At 41.8% G+C, this 23,251-nt stretch overlaps 1 protein-coding gene across 1 annotated transcript in view; it reads right to left on the reverse strand.

Moving 5' to 3' along the window:
• Positions 1-714: 714 nt before the first annotated feature.
• TEP1 (telomerase associated protein 1) overlaps positions 715-23,251 on the reverse strand; it is a 95,027-nt gene continuing 72,490 nt past the window's right edge. The window contains exons 37-54 of the mRNA XM_073554754.1: positions 14,742-14,841; positions 14,493-14,648; positions 14,209-14,418; positions 13,975-14,131; positions 13,680-13,892; positions 12,390-12,544; positions 12,017-12,127; positions 6,332-6,439; positions 6,118-6,256; positions 5,222-5,289; positions 4,974-5,106; positions 4,757-4,893; positions 4,413-4,531; positions 4,188-4,320; positions 3,566-3,668; positions 2,087-2,172; positions 1,109-1,213; positions 715-1,030 (exon numbers count right to left, since the gene is read on the reverse strand). Of these exons, the coding sequence (XP_073410855.1) occupies positions 887-1,030; positions 1,109-1,213; positions 2,087-2,172; positions 3,566-3,668; positions 4,188-4,320; positions 4,413-4,531; positions 4,757-4,893; positions 4,974-5,106; positions 5,222-5,289; positions 6,118-6,256; positions 6,332-6,439; positions 12,017-12,127; positions 12,390-12,544; positions 13,680-13,892; positions 13,975-14,131; positions 14,209-14,418; positions 14,493-14,648; positions 14,742-14,841 (2,377 nt within the window). The 3' untranslated portion in view covers positions 715-886. The remainder of the gene's footprint in view (positions 1,031-1,108; positions 1,214-2,086; positions 2,173-3,565; positions 3,669-4,187; positions 4,321-4,412; positions 4,532-4,756; positions 4,894-4,973; positions 5,107-5,221; positions 5,290-6,117; positions 6,257-6,331; positions 6,440-12,016; positions 12,128-12,389; positions 12,545-13,679; positions 13,893-13,974; positions 14,132-14,208; positions 14,419-14,492; positions 14,649-14,741; positions 14,842-23,251) is intronic.

A 23,251-nucleotide genomic window follows, 5' to 3' on the forward strand; every position in this document is an offset into this window, starting at 1 on the left:
ATCTCCTCAAGACTCTTCCCCTGGTTTTCCGATTTCCTCTTTTCAGCTGCAACGGCCAAAACCCAGTGATCGTTGAGCTCGCGGAGACTCTTCACTTATCCCAGAAGGCACTGGGAATATGCAAATGATCTCCTCAAGACTCAGCGATAACACAGCGATTTTATCAAAACTGCAGCAAGCAGCTCAGTAAGTGACACATTGCTGGAAACAAGGTCTCTGCCTCTACATTATGCTGCTCTCAGAGGGGGGAGCAAAAACAGGGTGACAAATGTCCTTTAAATGAATGAAGTACATGATGATCTGGCAGCTGTTAATGTTCTTAGTGTAATTAGAGGTAGACTTTAATGAGTGGACGCCTCCAGGGTTCATATGAAGAGTGGGTTGGGATGTGGGATGCTTGATCTCAGTGCCTGCAGTTCTTGGGTTCTGTGTGCTCGTTGCACATCAAAAAAGCGTAGATGTCTACTGCGTACTGGAAATGAATTCCACGTCTATGTAAAACGTGTTCACTGCATACAGATATACTTCATTCTTTTTCTTTATTGCTCTTTATATGTCCTTGTGCTGATTCCTTGGCTTTTTACAGACTTGGGCCAGAAAACACAAACATCTAGAAGCTAGCAGACAAATTCCTGACACTACCCACATCCTGCCCACAATACAACCATGTCTCGCTCACGAGTTCTGCTGTGCTAGACACAGTTAACCAACACATTTTTGAGGTTTCATTGCTTTAATTCAACAGATTTCCTTCGAATGACACGTACGGACATAAGGTTAATCTATGCATGATTAAACTACGTCACCTAATCTAAAGTCATGTAAAAATCTTCACCCGCGGGTGTGTGAGGCATCTGATAGTGGCCATAAGCATTGTTTCATAGTCTTATCCCGTAAGGCAGGTCAGCATATACAGTTTCCCATACTGATCACCGCAGGCTATCTGACATGCCATGGAGGAGGCATCGCTTCCCGTTAGCGGATAGGGTGACAGGCAAGTAACTGCTCCATCACAGTGGAAAACTCCAACCTAGAAAGACAGAGTTTACATTGGAGTAATGTGAAGTATAACAATGCGAGGATTGTACCCACACTAATGTCCACCCACCTGTGTGAAGGGGCTGCGTTTCCAAACCTTCACGCTGTGATCGGTGGACGCTGTGATAACAAGATTATCCATCACACTGAGGCAAGAAACAGAAGCTGCATGAATCTGAAAACAGAGAAGCACAGCCAGTTGGAAATAATCGGCCGTCACAAAAAATTCTAATCTTCATAGTAAAAGCAGAACATTAGCCAGTGATCTACATGAATGTGACACGCAAGCAAACCATAGAGTATACATCATTCTGTTGTCCAGTTTATCCTCATCTACTATATTGTATATAACATGGCCCTTAACAGACTATACACGCCAATTTTATGGTCAATCTGGTGCCCTCCACTTGCATCCCCAGCTGAGACTAGCGTTCCAGTTATCTTGGCATAGGAAGTAGTGATGAGCGAACGTGTTCAGATAGTGTTATCTGAGCATGCTCGTGAGCTAACCAAGTGACTTTGGCGTGCTTGAATAATGCTTGAGTCCCCGTGGCTGCATGTCTCGAGCAGTTATAGATTCCCTGCATGTGTTGCAGCTGTCTAACAGGCAATACCTGCATGTGTCAAACAGCTGCAAGACATGCAGCCACGGGGAGTCATATTTTTCGAGCATGCCAAAGACACTCAATTAGCACACGATTAGCTCTTATCCAAGCCCGGTCTCTCATCACTAATAGGGAGCAAAGCATTCATCTGAACCACTCCTCCCCTGCGGAGCATGTGACCAAACCTGTCCATCAGCCTACCTTATAACTATCCTTACAAATGTGCATATCTGATGAAGGATAAGCTATCTAAAATGGTGGGGGGAACAAAGTGGCCTGGCACCTGGGACTCGTCCGGCTTCTCCAGGAGACACCCCTGTTTGCTGCTGCATAGAGTACTATGTAATATATACTGACAATATTTTTTTTGCAGTTACGGCGTTTATTCTGCCAGTATCAAAGTTATGATGAATATCCGTTATTAGATTTAGAGTGGAGTTTACCTGTTTTTGTTCCCATATGTCAGATTTACTCAGACTTGAAGTTTCTGGGCTTTTAAGCCACAAGGTCCCAACAGAATCACATACACCTACAACAATAAAACAACAAATCTGATAATAACTACACACTTTCATTTATACAATCTACCTTAGTCGCAGGGACACCTCATATCGCTGGAAAATGAATAATGAAATGTTAGAAAAAGTTGCTCCAGCATTGTCATTTGTTGCGGAGTGCAACTACTTAATAAAATAGTAAACCGAAATGAACCTCTTAAATTCTGTTGCACTATACAATCCAATATTATACTATACACTGTATATCAAGTAAATGTAACGCTTAACTTAAAAAAAAATTCTATAATACACAAGATGCACACTTGTGGGGGTTGGCCACGGCATGTCTAACATTTGCGAGGTACAGCTTTCTGTTATGAATGGGTCACCGAGGAGGATGGCAGGAACAGGCTAAGCCACCAGAAGACCAGAGAGGTTGGTAACTAAGCAGATTGCAGACCCCTGATCCCATCCACACAACTAGCAGTAGCCGTGCAGTGTTCCTACGATGCCCTAGACACTTCGTCACAGCCGGAGGACTAACTAAGCCTAAAGACAGAAAGATGAAATCTAACCTGCCCCGGAGCAGATCCCCAAAGGAATAGACAGCCCCCAAACATATATTGTCGATGAGACACAAACACAGGCAGAGAACAGACTGAGCAAACTGTGGGGCCCAAGCTGTCTAGACAGGACAGGACAGAAAAGATACTGTCTGCAATCACGCACAAATGCCTGAAAAAGTCCAACACTTCTAGATATACAAAAAACGACCTCACCCCCGCTAGATCAGCACTCTGGTATAAACTGGCAGCAAAGCAAAAAGATACTAACATATCAGGGGACTGAACAAGCTGCAACATATGAAGCAGGGCCCAGCGCTGCCCCCAGCAGGGAGCACGCTGAACCCTAGCAGCAAAACAGAAAGCAAAAAAAAGACACAACCAGATTAGATGCAAAGTATTAGCAAAAGAATCACTTAGCTGAACCATGCAGATCAGGGAGGGGACAAAAGAACTCCAAATGCACACAGAGAAATCACCAGCAACCTCCATCGCAGCCAGCTCAATTATATGCTCCCAGCCAGTAATCCCAGGTTCCCAATTATTGTCATCAGGTGGAGAACTTCCATCCACCTGGCCAGCTCCACTACTCTCAGTAACCACCAGAGGGAGCTTCGGCTCAGAAATTCGAGCAAGGGAATTCACAACAGCTTTCTCTTCCGTGTCTCCCAATTGACACCATTTAGAGAAGAGGAAGAGATCATATACATGCAGTCATGCGGCGAGTGCTGGGAGTGTGGAAACAGCAGGATCCTCGTAGTGAGTACACTACACACAAATAAGGTTCCCTATGTCTCACAAATGTTGGACATGTCTTGGACAACCCCTTGATTAATCATTGTAAAACAAATCTGGTGCTTACCAAAATGTGGATGAGATGCAGTGATAATGCTGCCAGGGTGTAGCTTTTCTTGTGGAGGGTAGACAGGTGGATCTGGTAGGGAAGCATTAGCAACAGCCGCATCCTGCCAAAGGAAAAAGAATTCTTGATAAATAAGTGCATTTTCTATGTTATATCTTTATTAAAAGGGCTAGATATTTTTATGTAAATATAGCTTAAAGGGTTTGTTCAGTTGGAACTAGTTACCACCTATCTATAGGCTAGGTAATAAATTTGGTGGGCTCCCACTACTGGAATTCACACCGGTTGCCAGAATGGGTCACTTTTACCACCTTATTCATCCTCTATAGGACTGCTGGAGCGGTGGTCAAGCGTGTACACTGCTGCTCCATTCTGCAGGTAAGTGGAGGGCCTCTGGATAGGAGATGACTTGTTCCAAATAGACAACCCCTTAAAGTAATCTTTCTTAAATCCTTTCACACAGTAGCATTCTGGTATGTAGTATCAGTCTTTGTAAGCTAAAACAGCAAAGATGTGCAGATCATCCATTTTACTACTTCCATACACTTCCGTGTATTAATCACCTCTAGTTTTAGCGTAAGAAAACTAATGCAAAATATTGTCCAAAACATAATTGCCATACCTGCAGAGATCCAGTCTTGGCATTCAAGAGAAAATCTTTTCCTGACAGCGTGTGCAGCTTCAGCTTCTGTGAGCTGGTGAGGACAGCGGACAGTACCAAGGACTCTATGGCCACACTGTAAGCCTTCTTAACTCTGCAATTATTTCAAATGCACATTGGAAGAGAAGAGCTATCAGAGAAGTATAACGTATGTATTCCTTCATATCATTACCATTTAGGACTGACCTGAAGCCACCTTGTTTACTAGGGAACAAGCGCCACCGTGAAATGGTGAGATCACTGGACACACAGCAGAAGGCAAGCCTGGCCGTGAAAATAATTGAGGAAATGCAGGATTCACCACACTGCAATAAATATAAAATGATCAGCCAGGACAATGTCGCAATAGTCAGGGTAATTCACATTAAAAGGAATACTTTAGGCAAAACTAATGCGCAAGGGTTTAATGGTTAGTCTATGGCCCAAGGAATGGCGAACACCGTACATGACGCAAGGGCTCTTGGTTTGGTACCCCAGGCCCTGTACTAAGCATGACACATTACAGAGTTCCTTTTAGAACTTGCATTTACCTGTATCGTCAGTAGAGTTTTTTGCTGGTTCGAAACAAGAATGTCTCCACCCTCTCCTCCTGACACCACCAGTTCCCCATCCAGGGACCATGCAATAGCAGTAACTGCACCCTTGTGACTAGCGACCAAAGATGGGTCTGTAATTAAGAGAATTTAAATTTTTACCCATACAATGCCTTCTTTAGATATTTATACTACCCAAATCATTTTTTCATACCATTTCTGCATGGGGCTCCCCATAGCCGTATGGAGCCATCTTTAGCTGCCGTTACAGTCACATCAAGCTGATCATCTGCCGCCGACGATATTACAGCAGCTCCATGACCATGTAGAGTCTGTATCTGATCCATCTGGAAGATATATAATTCATAATGCAGTACATGTCGGTAAGCATAAATTCTACATCCCATCCGATGTTACTAAGACGTTGGATATAAAATGCTGTACAAGATATGTCTGGCTCACCTGAAGGGGACTCCACTTTAATACCATGGCATCAGAACCAGCAGTATAAACCACTAAGTCAGCATCATCTGAAATAAATGGTTAAAACAGATATAATGTGCATAGAGCTATCCAAATATAGAAATTATTGCATAAATTCTCAGCATTTGTCAAAACAAGCCAGATACTTTTTAACTATGGCTTCCTTCATGGTTTAGGATTTGACTTGTAAAATAATGTGATATGATTATTAAAAAAGATCTATGTCAAATTAAATTTTTCTCCTATAGAGAATATTTTAATTAAATTGCAAGTGATCGTAAAAGGATTTTCCAATGTAATAAAATGGCCTTCTCCATCATTTAATTCAACTTGCAGCCCATCCTAGTCCTCTGTCAGGGTGGACTGCTGTCTGAAGAAACACAGCTCCAGAGACCTATGTCTTAACTGAATGAGGAGATGTATCATAAGCGCCCATACAGGTGATGCTGGAGAAGTGTGTGATAGTAGAAGAAATAAATCTTCATCTTGGCTGGCTGCATACATGAAGAACTGAGCATGGAGAGAAAAAAAATCTTTGTACTCAATAAGCCAAAAAGATTTATTTCTTCTCATGTCAAAGCACTGCTCCTTAGCTCAACGGTATGTGTGCTTACAATTCTGGTCTTCAGTCAACTGAAACAAAGATCTCGGGAACAGTGTTTCTTCAGACTATAGCATGTCCTGACATGTCATTAGTACGGGCAGCTGTATGAATTACGTGACGTGACAAGGCCATTTTACTGAATGATTGAAGAATACCCTTTAAGTTTCTTTGCTGTCTAGTGTAAATCAAGCAACAAACACAATAGAAATCACATATAGATAGGCTACATTATTACTGCTCAAGTCATTTTTGTATTGCTTGCATATTGTACCTCGGCTATGTTCCGGCTCCCAGTATGCGGTGCTCTGATTTATCTCACTGTGGTGAGTTTGAATACAAGCGATCTCTGTCCCAGTAAGATCCCAGACTTTTAGGAAACCATCCCGGCCAGTAGTGACAACACGGTTACCCTTATTAGAGAAGTCAAAAAAGTCAAACACACCATAGCACATTAGTGATAATGGTAAAAAAGAACATTTACACACCATGCATAGAGCACTGCTGACTGCACTTTGATGTCCTGCAAATGTCAAGAGCAGGTTCTCATTCTGAATGTCCCACAGACACACAGATCCATCTCCTGAAGACGAGACCTGTTAGAATAGGTAGAAAATGGAGAACAATGCACTATAAAATATACACTGCTCAAGAAATAAAGGGAACACTAAAATACCACATCCTTGATATCACTGAATTATTCCAGATGCAAATCTTTATTTATTACATAGTGGAATGTGTTAAGAACAATAAAAGATTAAAATGATCAATGTAAATTAAAACTAATATCCCATGGAGATCTGGACTTGGAATGATACTCAAAATCAAAGTGCAAAATCAAATTACAGGCTGATCCAACTTCAGTTGAAATACCTCAATACAAGGAAATGATGCTCAGTAGTATGTGTGGCCTCCACGTGCCTGTAGGACCTTCCTACAACGTCTGGGCATGCTTCTAATGAGGTGGAGGATGTTCTTCTGAGGGATCTCCTCCCGTCCTGGATTAAAGCATCGGTCACCTCATGGACAGTCTGTGGTTCAACATGGCGTTGGTGGATGAATAAGACATGATGTCCCAGATGTGCTCGATTGTATTCAGGTATGGGGAACACGCAGGCTAGCCCGCAGCATCAATGCCTTCATCATACAGGAACTGCTGACAGACTTCAGTCACATGAAGGCTAGCATTGTCATGCATCAGAAGGAACTCAGGGCCCACTGCTCCTTTATCTGGTCTCACAATGGTTCTGAGGATCTCATCTGGGTACCTAATGGCAGTTAAGCTACTTCTGGCTAGCACATGGAGCGCTATGTGGCCCTCTAAAGAAATGCCTCCCCACACCAGCATTGTGCTTACAGCATTGGGCTGTAAGCACAACACCCACTTATGGACGTCGGATCCTCATAACACCCTCATGAAATCTGTTTCTGACAGTTTGAGCAGACATATGGATGTTAGTGGCCTGCTGGAGGAAATTTTACAGCTCTCTGGCACTGTTCCTCCTTGCACAAAGGAGGCGGTAGCGGTCCTGCTGCTGGGTTGTTGCCGTCGTACGGCCTACACCACATCTCCTGGTGTACTGGCCTGTCTCCTGGTATCTGCTCCATGCTCTGGACACTGTGCTGACACAACTACCCTTCTTGCCACAGCTCGCATTGATGTGCCATCCTGGATGAGCTGCAATACCTGAGCAACTTCTGTGGGTTGTAGATACCACCTCATGCAATTGTGCAGTACCTCTAGGAGTGAGAGCAATGACAAAATGCAAAAGTGACCAAAACAACAGCCAAAAAGTATGAGAACAGAGAAATGGTCTGTGGTCACCAACTGCAGAACTACTCCTTTATATAGGGGTTGTCTTGCAAACTGCCTATCATTTCTACTGTTGAATTTGCACAACAGCAGGAGAAATTGATTCACAATCGGTGTTGCTTTATAACTGAACAGGTTAATTTCACAGAAGTGTGATTGATTTGGATTCACATTGAGTTGTTTAAGTATTCCCTTTATTTTTTTTTGATCAGTGTACAAAGACATACATCCTTTCCCCCACTATGCAAAAGTTTTAAGTATTTGTTGAAAAAATTCTGTAAAGTGAGAATGCTTTAACAAATAGATGTGCCCTACATTTAGCATTGTTAGAAACCTAAAGAACTACACATGTCAGACATGCAAAACCTCAGAAAGCCTGAAAACTGTTCAGTCTTTTTCTGCTACATGTACAGTACTGTGCAAAAGTTTAAGGCTGTTGTGAAACAAATTTTGCAAAGTAAGAATGTTTTCTCAATTAACAATATGCAAAGAGAGTGAACAAAATAGAAATCTAAATCAAATCAATATTTGTTTTGACCACCCTTTTGCCTGCAAAACAGCATCAAAACTTTCATTCTTCTAGTTACACTTGCACACGTGTTTTGAAGGAACTAGGCAGGGAGGTTGTTCCAAACATCTTGGAGAACAAACCACAGATCTTCTGTGGATGAAGGTTTGTGGAAATCCTTCTGTCTTTTCATGTAACCCCAGACAGCCTGGATGATGTTGACATCAGGGCTCTGTAGGAGTCATGTTATCACATTCAGGACGACTTCTTTACAGTGAAGAGAGTTCTTAATGACATTGGTTGTATACCGTATTTTTCGGACTATAAGACGCATTGTTTTCCCAATTTTCCAAATTTTGGGGAAAATGGGGGTGTGTCTTATAGTCGGAATATACTCACAAATATACTGAGGCGGCAGCAGGAGTCGAGCGATTCTGCGGCAATTCCAGTCCGATCCTGCAGGGCCATGATCACACTCCCTTCCCTGGCTGGTCCAACCGGTTCGGCAGCGGTGCTCTGTGGTGAGGGGGGGTCCGTCGGCATTTTGTGAAAGCCCCGCACATCCATTGCTACAATGCAGTGGCCTCCGGGAAAATGGCCGCTGGAGGCAGCACATGCTCAGATTGAGATCTCGTTGCCGGAATCTCAATCTGCTGCGATGCGGTGGTCTCCAGGAAAATGGAGGCAAGGTCGGCGCATGCTCAGATTGAGCTCTCAGCAACGAAATCTCGTCCTAAGGTCTTGTCTCCCGAGATCTCATTGCCGAGATCTCAAACTGAGCATGCGCCGCCCCTGGCGGCCATTTTTCCGGAGGCCACCGCATCGCAGCAATGGATATGCGGTGCCTCCGGGCTTTCACAAGATGCCGGCGGAGCCCCCCACACCGCAGAGCACCACCGCCGAACCTGCCGCACCAGTCTGGGATGGGATTTGCCAGAGGCCACCGCATCGCAGCAATGGATATGCGGGCCTCCGGACTTTCACAAGATGACAGCGGAGCCCCGAGCTCCACCGCCAAACCTGTCGCACCAGCCTTGGATGGGATTTTCCAGAGGTCACTGCACCTACCGCACCAGCCTTGGGATGGGAGTCATATCACCGGACCACCGAACATCTTCTGTGACTCCGCTCCACCAGTGCTGTTGATCCCCCCCGGGTAAGCTGAATTTGGACTGTAAGACGGACTTCCATTTGACACATTAATTTCTTTCCCCTATTTTCCTTCTGAAAATTTGGGGTGCGTTTTATAATCCGAAAATACGGTATTTGTTGTCATTCTGCAGAATAAATTTGAAGCCAATCATATGCGTCACTAATGGTATTGCATGATTAGTAAGCATGTGTCTTTATTTCTCAGCATCAAGGACACCAAGAATTTGGCAATATTAAGAAGCATAGACGCAGTGGTCGGCCAAGGATATTTAGTGTTGCCGATAAAAGAAATTACGCTTACTTACAAAAGCGGAAAAAAGTATTTAGTCCGCCACCAATTGCACAAGTTCTCCCACTTAAAATTATGAGAGAGGCCTGTAATTGACATCATAGGTAGACCACAACTATGAGAGTGAAAATGAGAAAACAAATCCAGAAAATCACCTTGTCTAATTTGGCAACATTTGTTTTACAAATTATGGCTTAAAATAAGTATTTGGTCACCTAAAAACATGCAAGATTTCTGGCTCTCACAGACCTGTAACTTCTTCTTTAAGAGGCTCCTCTGTCCTCCACTCATTACCTGTAGTAATGGCACCTGTTTGAACTTGTTATCTGTATAAAAGACACCTGTCCACAACCTCAAACAGTCACACTCCAAACTGCACTATGCTGAAGACCAAAGAGCTGTCGAAGGACACCAGAAACAAAATTGTAGCCCTGCACCAAGCTGAGAAGACTGAATCTGAAATAGGCAAGCAGCTTGGTGTGATGAAATCAACTATGGGAGCAATAATAAGAAAATGGAAGACATACAAGACCATTGATAATCTCCCTTAATCTGAGGCTTCACGCAAGATCTCACCCCGTGGGGTCAAAATGATCACAAGAATGGTGAGCAAAAATCCTAGAACCACACAGGGGGACCTAGTGAATGACTTGCATAGAGCTGGGACAATCGTAACAAAGGTTACTATGAGAAACACACTACGCCGCCAGGGACTCAGATCCTGCAGTGCCAGACGTGTCCCCCTGCTTAAGCCAGTACATGTCTGGGCCTCTCTGAAGTTTGTTAGAGAGTATTTGGATTATCCAGAAGAGTATTGGGAGAATGCTACATGGTCTGATAAAACCAAAGTAGAACTGTTTGGTATAAACAAAACTCGTCATGTTTGGAGGAGACAGAAGGCTGAGTTGCATCCACAAAACACCATACCTACTGTGAGGCATGGTGGTGGCAACATAATGCTTTGGGGCTGTTTCTCTGCAAAGGGGCCAGGACGACTGATCCGGGTACATGAAAGAATGAATGGGGCCATGTATCGTGAGATTTTGAGTGCAAACCTCCTTCCATCAGCAAGGGCATTGAAGATGAAACGTGGCTGGGTCTTTCAACATGACAATGATCCAAAGCACACCGCCAGGGCAACGAAGGAGTGGCTTCGTAAGAAGCATTTCAAGGTCCTGGAGTGGCCTAGCCAGTCTCCAGATCTCAACCCTATAGAAAACCTTTGGAGGGAGTTGAAAGTCCGTGTTGCCAAGCGAAAAGCCAAAAACATCACTGCTCTAGAGGAGATCTGCATGGAGGAATGGGCCAACATACCAACAACAGTGTGTGGCAACCTTGTGAAGACTTACAGAAAACGTTTGACCTCTGTCATTGCCAACAAAGGATATATCACAAAGTATTGAGATGAAATTTTGTTTCTGACCAAATACTTATTTTCCACCATAATATGCAAATAAAAGGAAAAAAAAACAGACAATGTGATTTTCTGGATTTTTTTTTATCAGTTTGTCTCCCATAGTTGAGGTCTACCTATGATGTAAATTACAGACGCCTCTCATCTTTTTAAGTGGTGGAACTTGCACTATTGCTGACTGACTAAATACTTTTTTCCCCACTGTATCTATGATGTCAATTACAGGCCTCTCTCATCTTTTTAAGTGGGAGAACTTGCACAATTGGTGGCTGACTAAATACTTTTTTTCCCCACTGTAGCTTCAAAGTCGGAAGATTTCGAGTAATGTCATCAGCTCAAACTTGGCAGAAACCAGTGGGACCTAATTACACCCATCTTCTGTTTGGAGAAGTCTGGCCAGAAGTGATATTCATGCAAGAACATACTTTGTAAATGGAAATAAGGACAAGAGACTCAACTATGCACAAAAACATAGGAACTGGGATACAGCAAAATTGCAGCAACTGCTCTGGACTGAGGAGTCAAATTGTGAAATATTTGGCTGTAATAGAAGAGTTTGTTTGCCAAAGGTTGGAGACCGGTGCAATAATGCGGGTCTGCAGGCCATAGTGAAGCATGGTGAAGGTTCCTTGAAAGTTTGGGGCTGCATTTCATCTTATAGAGTTGGGGATTTGATAAAGATTAATACAAGCAGATAATTATTCATCATGCAATACCAATAACGGATGCAACTAGTTCCAAATGTATTTTGCAGCAGCACAATGACACCATACATACATGCAATGTTATTAAGAACTATCTTCAGTGTAAAGAAGAACAAAGAGTCCTGGAAGCTGTGATATGGTCCCCCCACAAGGCTCTGATCTCAGCATCAAGTGTGTCTGGGGTTTCATGAAGAGACAGAAGGATTTACACAAGCCTACCTCCACAGAGGACATATAGATACATTTCAGCATCATTTTCTGCATCACATAGTAATAATATTTTTGGTTCTCACCAACATGCCGTCATCTGTCCATGAACAGTTGGTCACCCAGTCCTTGTGACATGACAGTAGAGTGTGCGCAAGAATAGGAGGATTATGTGAGACGTCCCAGCAAAGAAGAGACTGTGACAGAATAATACTGAATTACTGAACATTTGCTGCATATTACATCTTATATCATTTCCATCGTGTCGTTATATGACACATCTACAATCTTATTTTGGATGGCGCAGTGTCACATGCCTCCTGGTCATTGCACCATCCTCAGACTTCGCTCTCACAAAATCACTACGATATATCTCTTCTTGATTGTATGGTTGCATATACAAGCGCCAGCTCTCTTCACATTGCTCATGTCTTCCACACTCCACTGTTTGCTTCTTACCCGGTCTTTCCCACCAGTAGCCAACAGGTCGCCACCTGGGCTAAAAGCGCAGCATGTGACAGCTGCAGTGTGACCCCGAAGAATAGACATGGGAGAGATGGATGGAACAGCCATCATAAGATTATCCACTGACCACAGACAGATGGAAACATCCTCTGGAGTAAGAAAACATCACAATTAATGAGAAATTCTATACTGAATTAACCTTTTAAATACGGGACATAATTCAATATCTGCTTTAACTATTCCTTATTCAATCAATTACATGACCCATATTGATCATGGTAACGTGGTCATTATCTTCAAGTATGAAGGCGTCAAAAACAATTTATATATCATATCAATGTTTTAACCCCTTGATGACCGGGGTAATTTTTGGAAATCTGACATGTGTCACTTTATGTAGTAATATCTCTGAAATGCTTCAACATATCCCATTAATATTGAGATTGTTTTTTGTGACACATTATACTTTATGATAATGATAAATTTAGGTTGATATGTTTTGTTTTTCTTTCAGTTATATAAATATCAGAAATTCAACAAAAATGTTAAAAAAATTAGCAATTTTAAAACTTTGGATGATTATACCTTTAATCCAGTCGTATCACACAAACAAAAATAATAAATGATATTTCTCTCATATCTGCTTTACATCAGCACCATTTGTAAAATGTTCTTTTATCTTGTTAGTATTTTTGAAGGTTTAAAAATCTAGCAGTCATTTTTCATTTTTTATTGAAGTGACTTTGGGGGTCCTATATATTGGAAACCCCCCAAAAGTGATACCATTATAAAATCTCCACCCCTAAACGTATTCAAATTTGCTTTAAGATAGTTCGTTAACCCTTCAAGTGCTTTTCAGGAATTAATGCAAAAGTGACATGACAGAAATGAAAACAATTATTTTTACCACCTACATTTTGATAAGTTCTGAAAAGACCATTGTAGCCAGCAGACAGTAAGGCCATTATTTGGCCATGAACTGCCATGACAAACATCAGGACCACATGATCTCAGGGTGCCAATGGGCTTAAAGAGGGAGCCTGAGCACTTTCTTAACCATTTAGATGCTGTAGTCAGCATTAACAGCAGCATTTAAGGAGTTAAACAGCCATGATCGGTGCCAACACTGATCGTGGCTGATGCAGCAAGTTGTCAACTATAGTGTACAGCTGACAATTGCTGGATTGTCATCTGTATGGGGATGCTATTCCCTTACATCTCAGGTCAGCAAAAAGACGTGTTGGTGGTGACTAATGGGTTAAAATAGATTTCAGCAGTTCTCACCAGAAGCTGATGCTAGAAACTGGGGGGATAATGCCATGGCCTCAACAGATCGCTGGTGTCCACACAGAGTAAGATGACAAGAAGACTGTCCTGATGATATGGTCCACACACGTATTAAGCTATCAGAGCTACCAGTAGCCAGTGTGTTATTAGAGAGCCACAGAAGACTGCCCACCGCCACATTCTGAAAAGCACACTGCGACATAAGTTCTCCTGGAAAGAAAGCAAAATACTTGAGAACATGACATTACGCTGTATATTTTCTATAAACCATAGAAACCTTCCCAGAATTTACCATTTTTAACTTTATAGATGTAAACTGAATCAGAATGATGTCCAACAGCAAACAGTCCCCTGTCAGGAGAGAGGGCTACAGAAAGCGCAGGAGATAGGGCAGTCTTCACACAACCGTGTGCATGTAGCCTTCCGAGTCCGCCAGACGACACCTGCACCTGTACAGAGAATGAGATTTGTCAGTAATCCTGGAAATGACAACTAGAGTCACCATTTCATGTTATGAAACCATTACCTTGCCATCTTCTCCACCAGTCAGGAGATATTCTCCATGCCTCAAAAAGTTAGAAGTCAGAGCATAGCCACTGTGAGCCCTGAAACGAGACAGGAGAACTTGGGCTTCCCACGACCACAAGGACACCCATCCATCAAGACTCCCAGACACCACTACATTGCCATCTGATGAGAAGGACACTGTTCTGACGGATGAGGAACCACAGAGAACCTGCAAGAAAAACGTCATTGAACCCCTCATTAATATGACCAAACAATGACTTATCATTGGGAATCCTCACTTACAGCACTTCTTTTCCAATTGTCCAGTTGAACTATAGATACTTTGCCATCCCAAGATCCCACAGAAACCACATGACGGTTAGGATGAAATGCTGCGCAGTTCAGAGGACTGGAAAAGGAGCTGGAGCCTATGAGGGTGCAACGACTTGTGTCCCATATCTGAAAACAAAGGGTTTTAGAATAAATGAAAAGAAGTACCGTAGATTTAAACATAAGAAAGCCTAAAATAAAAGTTCCAGACCGAGGAGTTACCTTGATATCAAAATCCAATGAACAGGTGACTATCTGCCTGCGGTCAGCACTAACACAACATCCTGTGATCTGTCGTCTGTGAGCTTCAATTTTGTGTATTCTGGGTAAAAAGAAGCAATAAGTAAAATATTTAGGTAGGATATACAGTATAGTATGTAATCCAGCCCACATAACACTCTTTGAGATCTATGACGTTTCCTATTGCTGTGCAGCCAAAACATCCAAACTGACTCCTGGAGTGTACAAAATGGCTTATGGAGTATATAGCCTAAGTATAAGTAGACATGGACAAGCTGGGTTTTGAAAAAGAAAAAAAAATTTTGTGGTCTTCTCATGTTTTTGCATCCCTTTTGGAAAATCATCTTCCTGACAGCAACTTGTGAATTAATCCTAAAAGGCCCCATGTAGAGAAAACCCTTATTTTATTACTCCCTTGATTTCATCCTTCTGGCTGAGAAATTATTATATCAGATTATTAAAAACTAAATTTTTACTTATAAATATTAACCCGTTCATCCTCCAGCCTGTTTTCATCTTCAAATAACAAACAAAAAACTGACTGTCACTTCCAAACAGAAACAAGGTGTGTATAGGTGCAAACTAAGAGTACACATCTCCACGTACAACTAACAAATAGAGTTGCACGCTGTGGCGCTACAGCATGAAAACATGAAACATATGAACTTTTAATTGCATTACTGCTCTAGAAAATAGGAAAAAATGAGAATACTTAGCGCATAAATTGGCCATTTCACATATACCCAGCAGCAGTGATAAGGCGATTCTCTTTGCTGGAAACCTGTCCTAATGCGAATCCTCTTTTAGGCTGAAGCCTACATTTATATGGGTAGACAGAATTCTGCTGTGATTAAAACCTCCAGAGGCTGATGGGTGGAGTTCTCGGTCAGAGAGCCTATGTATACAAATAATAAAAGACTGACAGTCACTTCCAACTTTATTTGTTGGTTACATAGGGAGATGGCCACTCTTAGTTCACACCTGTACACACCAGTTTTCTGTTTGGGAAGTGATGGTCAGTCTTTTGGTATTTGTATACATAGGCTCTCTGACTGAGCACTCCACCCATCAGCCTCTGGGGGTTTTAATAACCGCAGGTTCCTTTCTACCCATATTTTATTTTTATTGGTACCATTTCAGTGTACATAACATTTTTTTAATGCATTCTATTATGATTTTTGGGTGGCAGAATGAACAGAAATACAGAAATTCATGATTTTTTTTTTTACATTTTATTAACTGTGTGGTAAAAGTGATAAGGCAGATTTATTCTTCAGGTCAGTACGACTATAACAATACCACATTGATATATTTTTTGTTTATGTTTTGCCACTTTCACACAATAAAAACGATTTTATTCAAAAGATTTTTTTTGCATCCCTTTAGTCTGAGAGTTATAGCTTTTTTTTTTACTTCTAAGATGATGGAGCAGTATGGCAGCGTGTTTTTTTTTTCGGGACAACCTGACGGTTTCAGTGATAGCATTTTGTATTTCTATTCGACTTTGTGATCACGTTTTATTCCACTTTTTAAAGACAAAAAAAAAAATAATCTGAGGGCACCATTAATATAAATGGGATCATACAAGCGCATTACTGAAATGGAAATGTGCAAAGAGGAAAGAAGTATGCAAACGCTGTGATCATCAAAATAAGGAAAATACTTATTATTTTACAAGGCTAAATCTACACAAACAATGAAAATATGTAAAAGCCAAATGGATATGTAGAAAAACTAAGTGTATCCATAATAGGGCTAAGGCCTCACTCCCACATGCGTATAAACTTGACGACTGCAATGCGACAAAACATCAAATTGTACTCTGACCAATGTTAGAAAATGATTCCTTGCTCATTTGCGAGTTTTTCCTCAGCTTGGTTCGGAGTTAGAAGAAAAATCGCAGCATGCAGCAACTGTCTGCCAGAATCAGGTCGCACTCACCAATACAAGTCAATGGGTGCAAGAAAAAAAATTGCATGGCACAGGGACCATGCATGTACCAGTCGCCTTTTACGCACACATATGAAAGGAAACCCAACATTTCATCAGTCAAATACAGTAAATTCACAGCCCAAACTGTCAGAATTGAATATATACAATACAGTTGTGGCCAAAAGTATTGACACCCCTGCAATTCTGTCAGATAATACTCAGTTTCTTCCTGAAAATGATTGCAATCACAAATTCTTTGGTATTATTATCTTCATTTAATTTGTCTTAAATGAAAAAACACAAAAGAGAATGAAGCAAAAAGCAAAACATTGATCATTTCACACAAAACTCCAAAAATGGGCCAGACAAAAGTATTAGCACCCTCAGCCTAATACTTGGTTGCACAACCTTTAGCCAAAATAACTGCGACCAACCGCTTCCGGTAACCATCAATGAGTTTCTTACAATGCTCTGCTGGAATTTTAGACCATTCTTCTTTGGCAAACTGCTCCATGTCCCTGATATTTGAAGGGTGCCTTCTCCAAACTGCCAGTTTTAGATCTTTCCACAGGTGTTCTATAGGATTCAGGTCTGGACTCATTGCTGGCCACCTTAGAAGTCTCCAGTGCTTTCTCTCAAACCATTTTCTAGTGCTTTTTGAAGTGTGTTTTGGGTCACTGTCCTACTGGAAGACCAATGACCTCTGAGGGAGACCCAGCTTTCTCACACTGGGCCCTACATTATGCTGCAAAATTTGTTGGTAGTCTTCAGACTTCATAATGCCATGCACATGGTCAAGCAATCCAGTGCCTGAGGCAGCAAAGCAACCCCAAAATATCAGGGAACCTCCGCTATGTTTGACTGTAGGTACCGTGTTTTTTTCTTTGAATGCCTCTTTTTTTCTCCTGTAAACTCTATGTTGATGCCTTTGCCCAAAAAGCTCTACTTTTGTCTCATCTGACCAGAGAACATTCTTCCAAAACGCTTTAGGCTTTTTCAGGTAAGTTTTTGCAAACTCCAGCCTGGCTTTTTATGTCTCGAGGTAAGAAGTGGGGTCTTACTGGGTCTCCTATCATGCAATCCTTTTTCATTCAGACGCCGACGGGTTGACACTGCTGTACCCTTGGACTGCAGGGCAGCTTGAACTTGTTTGGATGTTAGTCGAGGTTCTTTATCCAACATCCGCACAATCTTGCGTTGAAATCTCTTGTCAATTTTTCTTTTCTGTCTAAATCTAGGGAGGTTAGCCACAGTGCCATGGGTTTTAAACTTCTTGATGACACTGCGCACGGTAGACACAGGAACATTCAGGTCTTTGGAGATGGACTTGTAGCCTTGAGATTGCTCATGCTTCCTCACAATTTGGTTTCTCAAGTCCTCAGACAGTTCTTTGGTCTTCTTTCTTTTCTCCATGCTCAATGTGGTACACACAAGGACACAGGACAGAGGTTGAGTCAACTTTAATCCATGTCAACTGGCTGCAAGTGTGATTTAGTTATTGCCAACACCTGTTAGGTGCCACAGGTAAGTTACAGGTGCTGTTAATTACACAAATTAGAGAAGCATCACATGATTTTTTGAACAGTGCCAATACTTTTGTCTACCCTCTTTTTTATGTTTGGTGTGGAATTATATCCAATTTGGCTTTAGGACAATTCTTTTTGTGTTTTTCCATTTAAGACAAATTAAATGAAGATAATAATACCAAAGAATTTGTGTTTGCAATAATTTTCAGGAAGAAACTGAGTATTATCTGACAGAATTGCAGGGGTGTCAATACTTTTGGCCACCACTGTATATAGAAATATGTCAGTAAATCAGTGCTTTGTGTGTGTAGTTTTCTGTACTTGCACTTAGATAAAAATTAAATAAATGAGAAAAATTATGTGGAGGCCCCCCTTATTTTTTAATAACCAGCTGAGGGAAAGCAGACAGCTGTTAGCTGGTGTTATTATTCTGGGAAGGGGGCAATATCCATGTGTAGCCTTTACTGGTTATTAAAAAAAAGAGGGGCCTCAAAAAAGTGAAGATGGGGTCACCCTTATCTTTTAGTAACTAGCAAAGGCTAAGCAGACAGCTGCAAGCTGATATTAAAGACTGGGAAGGGGCCATGGATACTGTCCATTTCCCAGGCTAAAAACACCAGCCCTCAGCCACCTCAGAAATGGTATATTCATTTGATGCGCCTAGTTTGGTAATTAGCCTTGGCTCTTTCGGAATATCCTGGTGCAGTGGCAATCGGGGTAATGGTTTTGGGGTTGATGTCAGCTGTGTAATGTCCACTGACATCAAGCCCAGTGGTTAGTAATGGATAGATGTCTGTTAGACACCCCCATTACTAACCCCGTAGTCAAAAGAAATAAATACACACACATACAAAAGCCATTTAATTATAAAAAGCACTCCCTGACAAATTTTCTCTTTTACCCATTTATTAGCAAAAAAAATCCACAGGGTCTGCTGTAAATCCATAATATGGACATCCCACTACAATCCCTGACTCTGCTACATCCGGAGGCTGTGTTGAGCAGTGATATCAGTAACATGATTGCTTACCACAGCCGCTGGAACACAGTAGCGTGTGAACCCAGCTTCTGTGATGAGCAGTGACGTCAGTAAGGTTACCGCAGGTCAAAGCCAGTGTTTCTCATGCTGTATTTTGCAGCTCACATAGAGGTTACTGTGAGAACCTGTCAGAGAGTGCTTAATACAATTAAAGGACTTTTGTGTGTGTATTTATTTCTTTTGACTATGGGGTTAGTAATGAGGGTGTCTGACAGAAACTTCTCTATTACTAGCCCCTGGGCTTGATGTCAATGGATATCATCCCCAAAACCATTACCCAGATTGTCACCGCACCAGGCCAATCGGAAAGAGCCGAGGCTAAGTGCCAGAACTGGCACATCTAATGGATGCACCATTTCTGGAGCGGCTGAGGGCTGGTGTTATTAGTCTGCGAAGGGGTAAATATATATAACCCCTTCCCAGCCTATTAATTTCAGCCCGCAGCTATCTGCTTGGCCTTTGCTGGTTATTAAAACTAGGGGGAAATCCAGCATCATTTTTTTGAAAGAGCTGAAAACTGCTGTTAACAAACGATCTCCATCAAACCTCACTGAGCTCAAGCTGTTTGCCAAGGAAGAATGGGCAAGAATTTCAGTCTCTTGATGTACAAAACTGATAGAGACATACCGCAAGTGACTTGCAGCTGTAATCGCAGCAAAAGGTGGCGCAACAAAGTATTAATTTAAAAGGGCCGAATAATATTGCACGCCCCACTTTTCAGTTTTTGAATTTCCACAAAAATTCAAAATAACCAATAAATTTCGTTCAACTTCACAATTGTGTTCCACTTGTTGATTCTTCACCAAAAATTTACAATTGGTATCTTTATGTTAGAAGCATGATATGTGGGGAAAGGTTGAAAAAACAGAGGTGGAGTACCTTTTAAGAAGCCAGGGTTACCTAAAAAAGGTTGAAATGGAGATAACTTGGAAGGTAGTTTACAAATCTTCCTACACCGCCTCCATGTTAATATAGTTTGCCATAATGTTGGGTGTTCCCGGACTTCAACAGGGAGTTCCTCAGTGCTCAGATGCATCATGGCAGTCAGTGAGATATATGGACAAAGTTGTTGTTCCAAGCTTACGTTAGTGAAATGAGAGATCACCCTTATCCAGTCTACAGTGTACCTAAGATTTGCTGCCAAATTATATCTGTTTATGTCTGGGAAATTAATTCCACCCTCCGCCCTTGATGCTTGTAATTTTGAGAATACTATACGTGCCCTACCTGAAACGCCCCATATAAATTTTTGGAAGGCTGTGTTTAACAGTTTGAGATCTGCTCGAGATATTAATAGGGGAAGGGTCTGAAAAGCATACATTTGTTTAAAAAACGCCACCATTTTAATAAGATGGCATCAACCTGAGAAAGATAGTGTGAAATGTTTCTAGGAATTTAGAAGATTTATTAACGATGATATTCGTGGTCTATAATTAATCCTATATAGAATTGATCGGTCTGCAGGAAGCTGTATGCCTAAATATTTGATAAATTCTTGGCTCCAGTGATATGGAAACAAAGGGTCAGACAACCTCCCCGATCTGAAGAGTGCCAAGGCCTCAGACTTATTATAATTAATTTTGAAGCCCGAACATTTACCAAAGTCCCTCAAGACCTCCATTATAGCTGGAACTGCTTGAATGGGATTGGCGATAAACAAAAGAATGTCATCAGCAAAAGCTGAAATTTTAACTGAGGTGGTCGCAACCCGTATGCCTTCAAACACCGTCAGATCTTGGAGAGTTCTCAACTGTATAAATCCTGACTGCTGAGGTGTAATCAAGTTTGGGATTATTTTTTGGATTATATCGGCTAAAATTTTTGTAAATAATTTATAACCAGAATTAAGTAATGAGATTGGTCTGTGCCCCTCAACCTACATATGGTCCTTGCTCGGTTTGGGAAGAACAGGGATGACTGCTTCATTGAACCGGTCCGGAAGACATCCACTTTTGACTATATTGTTGTATACCTCACAAAGGTGAGGGGCTACAGAATTTCCCAGAATTTTATAGTGTTTGTTGCTGAACCCATCCTTGGATAACTTTAAGGTGCTAATGACCTCATGAATTTCTGTGGGGGAAAATTAAGGGCTTTCCTGTGATCTTCATTGAGTGTAGGTGCTGTATTATTTTGTAGAAACTTTGTGTGTACACCCCCTCCCCCTCTGGCTCTGCTTTGTACAACGCACTAAAGAATGACCTAAACTCATTTACTATATACTCGTTTTTTATTAAGATATGACCATTATGTTGTTGGATTTTGTGTATTCTCGTGGATGTTTTTGTGTGGCCTAGTGAGAGATGCAAGTACCTTTCCCGGTTTGATACCCCATTTAAAGTATTTATGTTTCTGATAATCTAGATTGTACATGGCCATTTCATGTGCCAGAGTGTCCGTTTCCTCCTTGGCCTCTAGAATTTTTTGTTTTGTAAGAAGTGTATTCTTGGATTTAAATTCTTTATATGCTTGGGTTAGCTCCTTTGGTGATTCCAATGTATGTTCTAATATCCTCTTCTTTTTATGGCTAATGTAGGAGATAATCTGTCCTCTCACTACAGCTTTAGAGGCTGTCCAAAATAAATGTATTTCTCCGCAATGATCTTGGTTGTCACTGTTATAAACATCCCAAGAGACCTGAAGGTACTTTTTGAAATCATCCGAATGATAGAGATAAGAGGGAAACTGCCACCTTCTCTCTTGATTTATCGGGTTCCTTAAACTAGATTTAAAGATTATTGGAGCATGGTCTAAAATATGAATATTTAGAATATCTGTCTGCAGAACCAATGGTAATAGTGACGAGTGAAATAACCAATATTCTATCCTGGCATGTGAGTCATGTACATGAGAGTAATGAGAAAAGTCCCTCTCTATCGGGTGCTGTAGTCTCCATATGTCTATTAAGCCTAAATGATCTGACAATGATTGTATACAACCCCCCTGTGTTGTTTGTTGCAATGTCTAAGCGTAAAGCCCCCGTTACACTAAACGATGTCCCAGCGATCCCACCAACGATCTGACATGATGGGATTGCTGGGACATCGTTAGACAGCCCCAGTGATCAGGACCAGCGACGCTGGACGCTGATTTCTAATGTAATCGTCGGTTTCCAAGGTGAACATTGGGTATTTAGGAGCCACACGACTCCCGGATATCTGACGTTTACCTTGGAAACCGCGGCTCCTGGATACCCGACGTTTACATTAGGAACCAGTGTCCAGCGTCGCTGTTCGCTGGTCTCTCGCTGCCACACGCAGCGATGCGCGCTGGGCAGCGGGAGACCAGCGATCGAAAAACAGCCCTGGCCACTTGAGCACGATCAGCGATAACCGGCAGGGGGGCCAGTCGCTGATCCCCGTCACACACAGCGATCTCGCTGGCGAGATCGCTGAGGTGTCACAAAATCAGCGATCTCGCTAGCGAGATCGCTTAGTGTGATGGGGCCTTTAGATCTATCTAAAGAGACATCATGAGCCTCGTTAAAGTCACCGCCCACAATTATCTGAGATGTGTCCCATCCCGCTATACTCTCCAATAATTTGGTCTGAAAGTGTGGGTCTGGAGTATTAGGGGTATATATATTAATCAAGCTGAATATCATCCCCTCTATAGAAGCTCTGACAACGCGATATCTCCCCATTGGATCCTCCAACACATCTACAACATCATCGTTAAAGTTTTTATTGATAAGTATGCCTAACCCCTCGCTGTTTCTTTGAACATGATGCCTTAGCACACAAAGCATACTTCTTGCTCAGAAAAGAGGGATGACTGCCCATTATCCAGTGTGTCTCCTGCAAAAAAGAATACCTTTTTACGCTTAATTGGTGGGTTTAACCCATTGACATTCCACGAACACCAGTGGAGAGAGTAGATCGTGGACACCTCCTGATTTATCTGGTCAGCCATCTAACCCACTCCCGTGAGTTGAAACAGAAGTCTAAAATCCAACAAGTATGAATGAGTTTCCCTCCCATCCCAGCGAGTAAGTG

The sequence above is a fragment of the Dendrobates tinctorius genome, unplaced genomic scaffold (genome assembly GCF_039654945.1).
Source record: "Dendrobates tinctorius isolate UK_male_01 unplaced genomic scaffold, ASM3965494v1 ptg000213l, whole genome shotgun sequence".
Taxonomy (NCBI): Eukaryota; Metazoa; Chordata; class Amphibia; order Anura; family Dendrobatidae; genus Dendrobates; species Dendrobates tinctorius.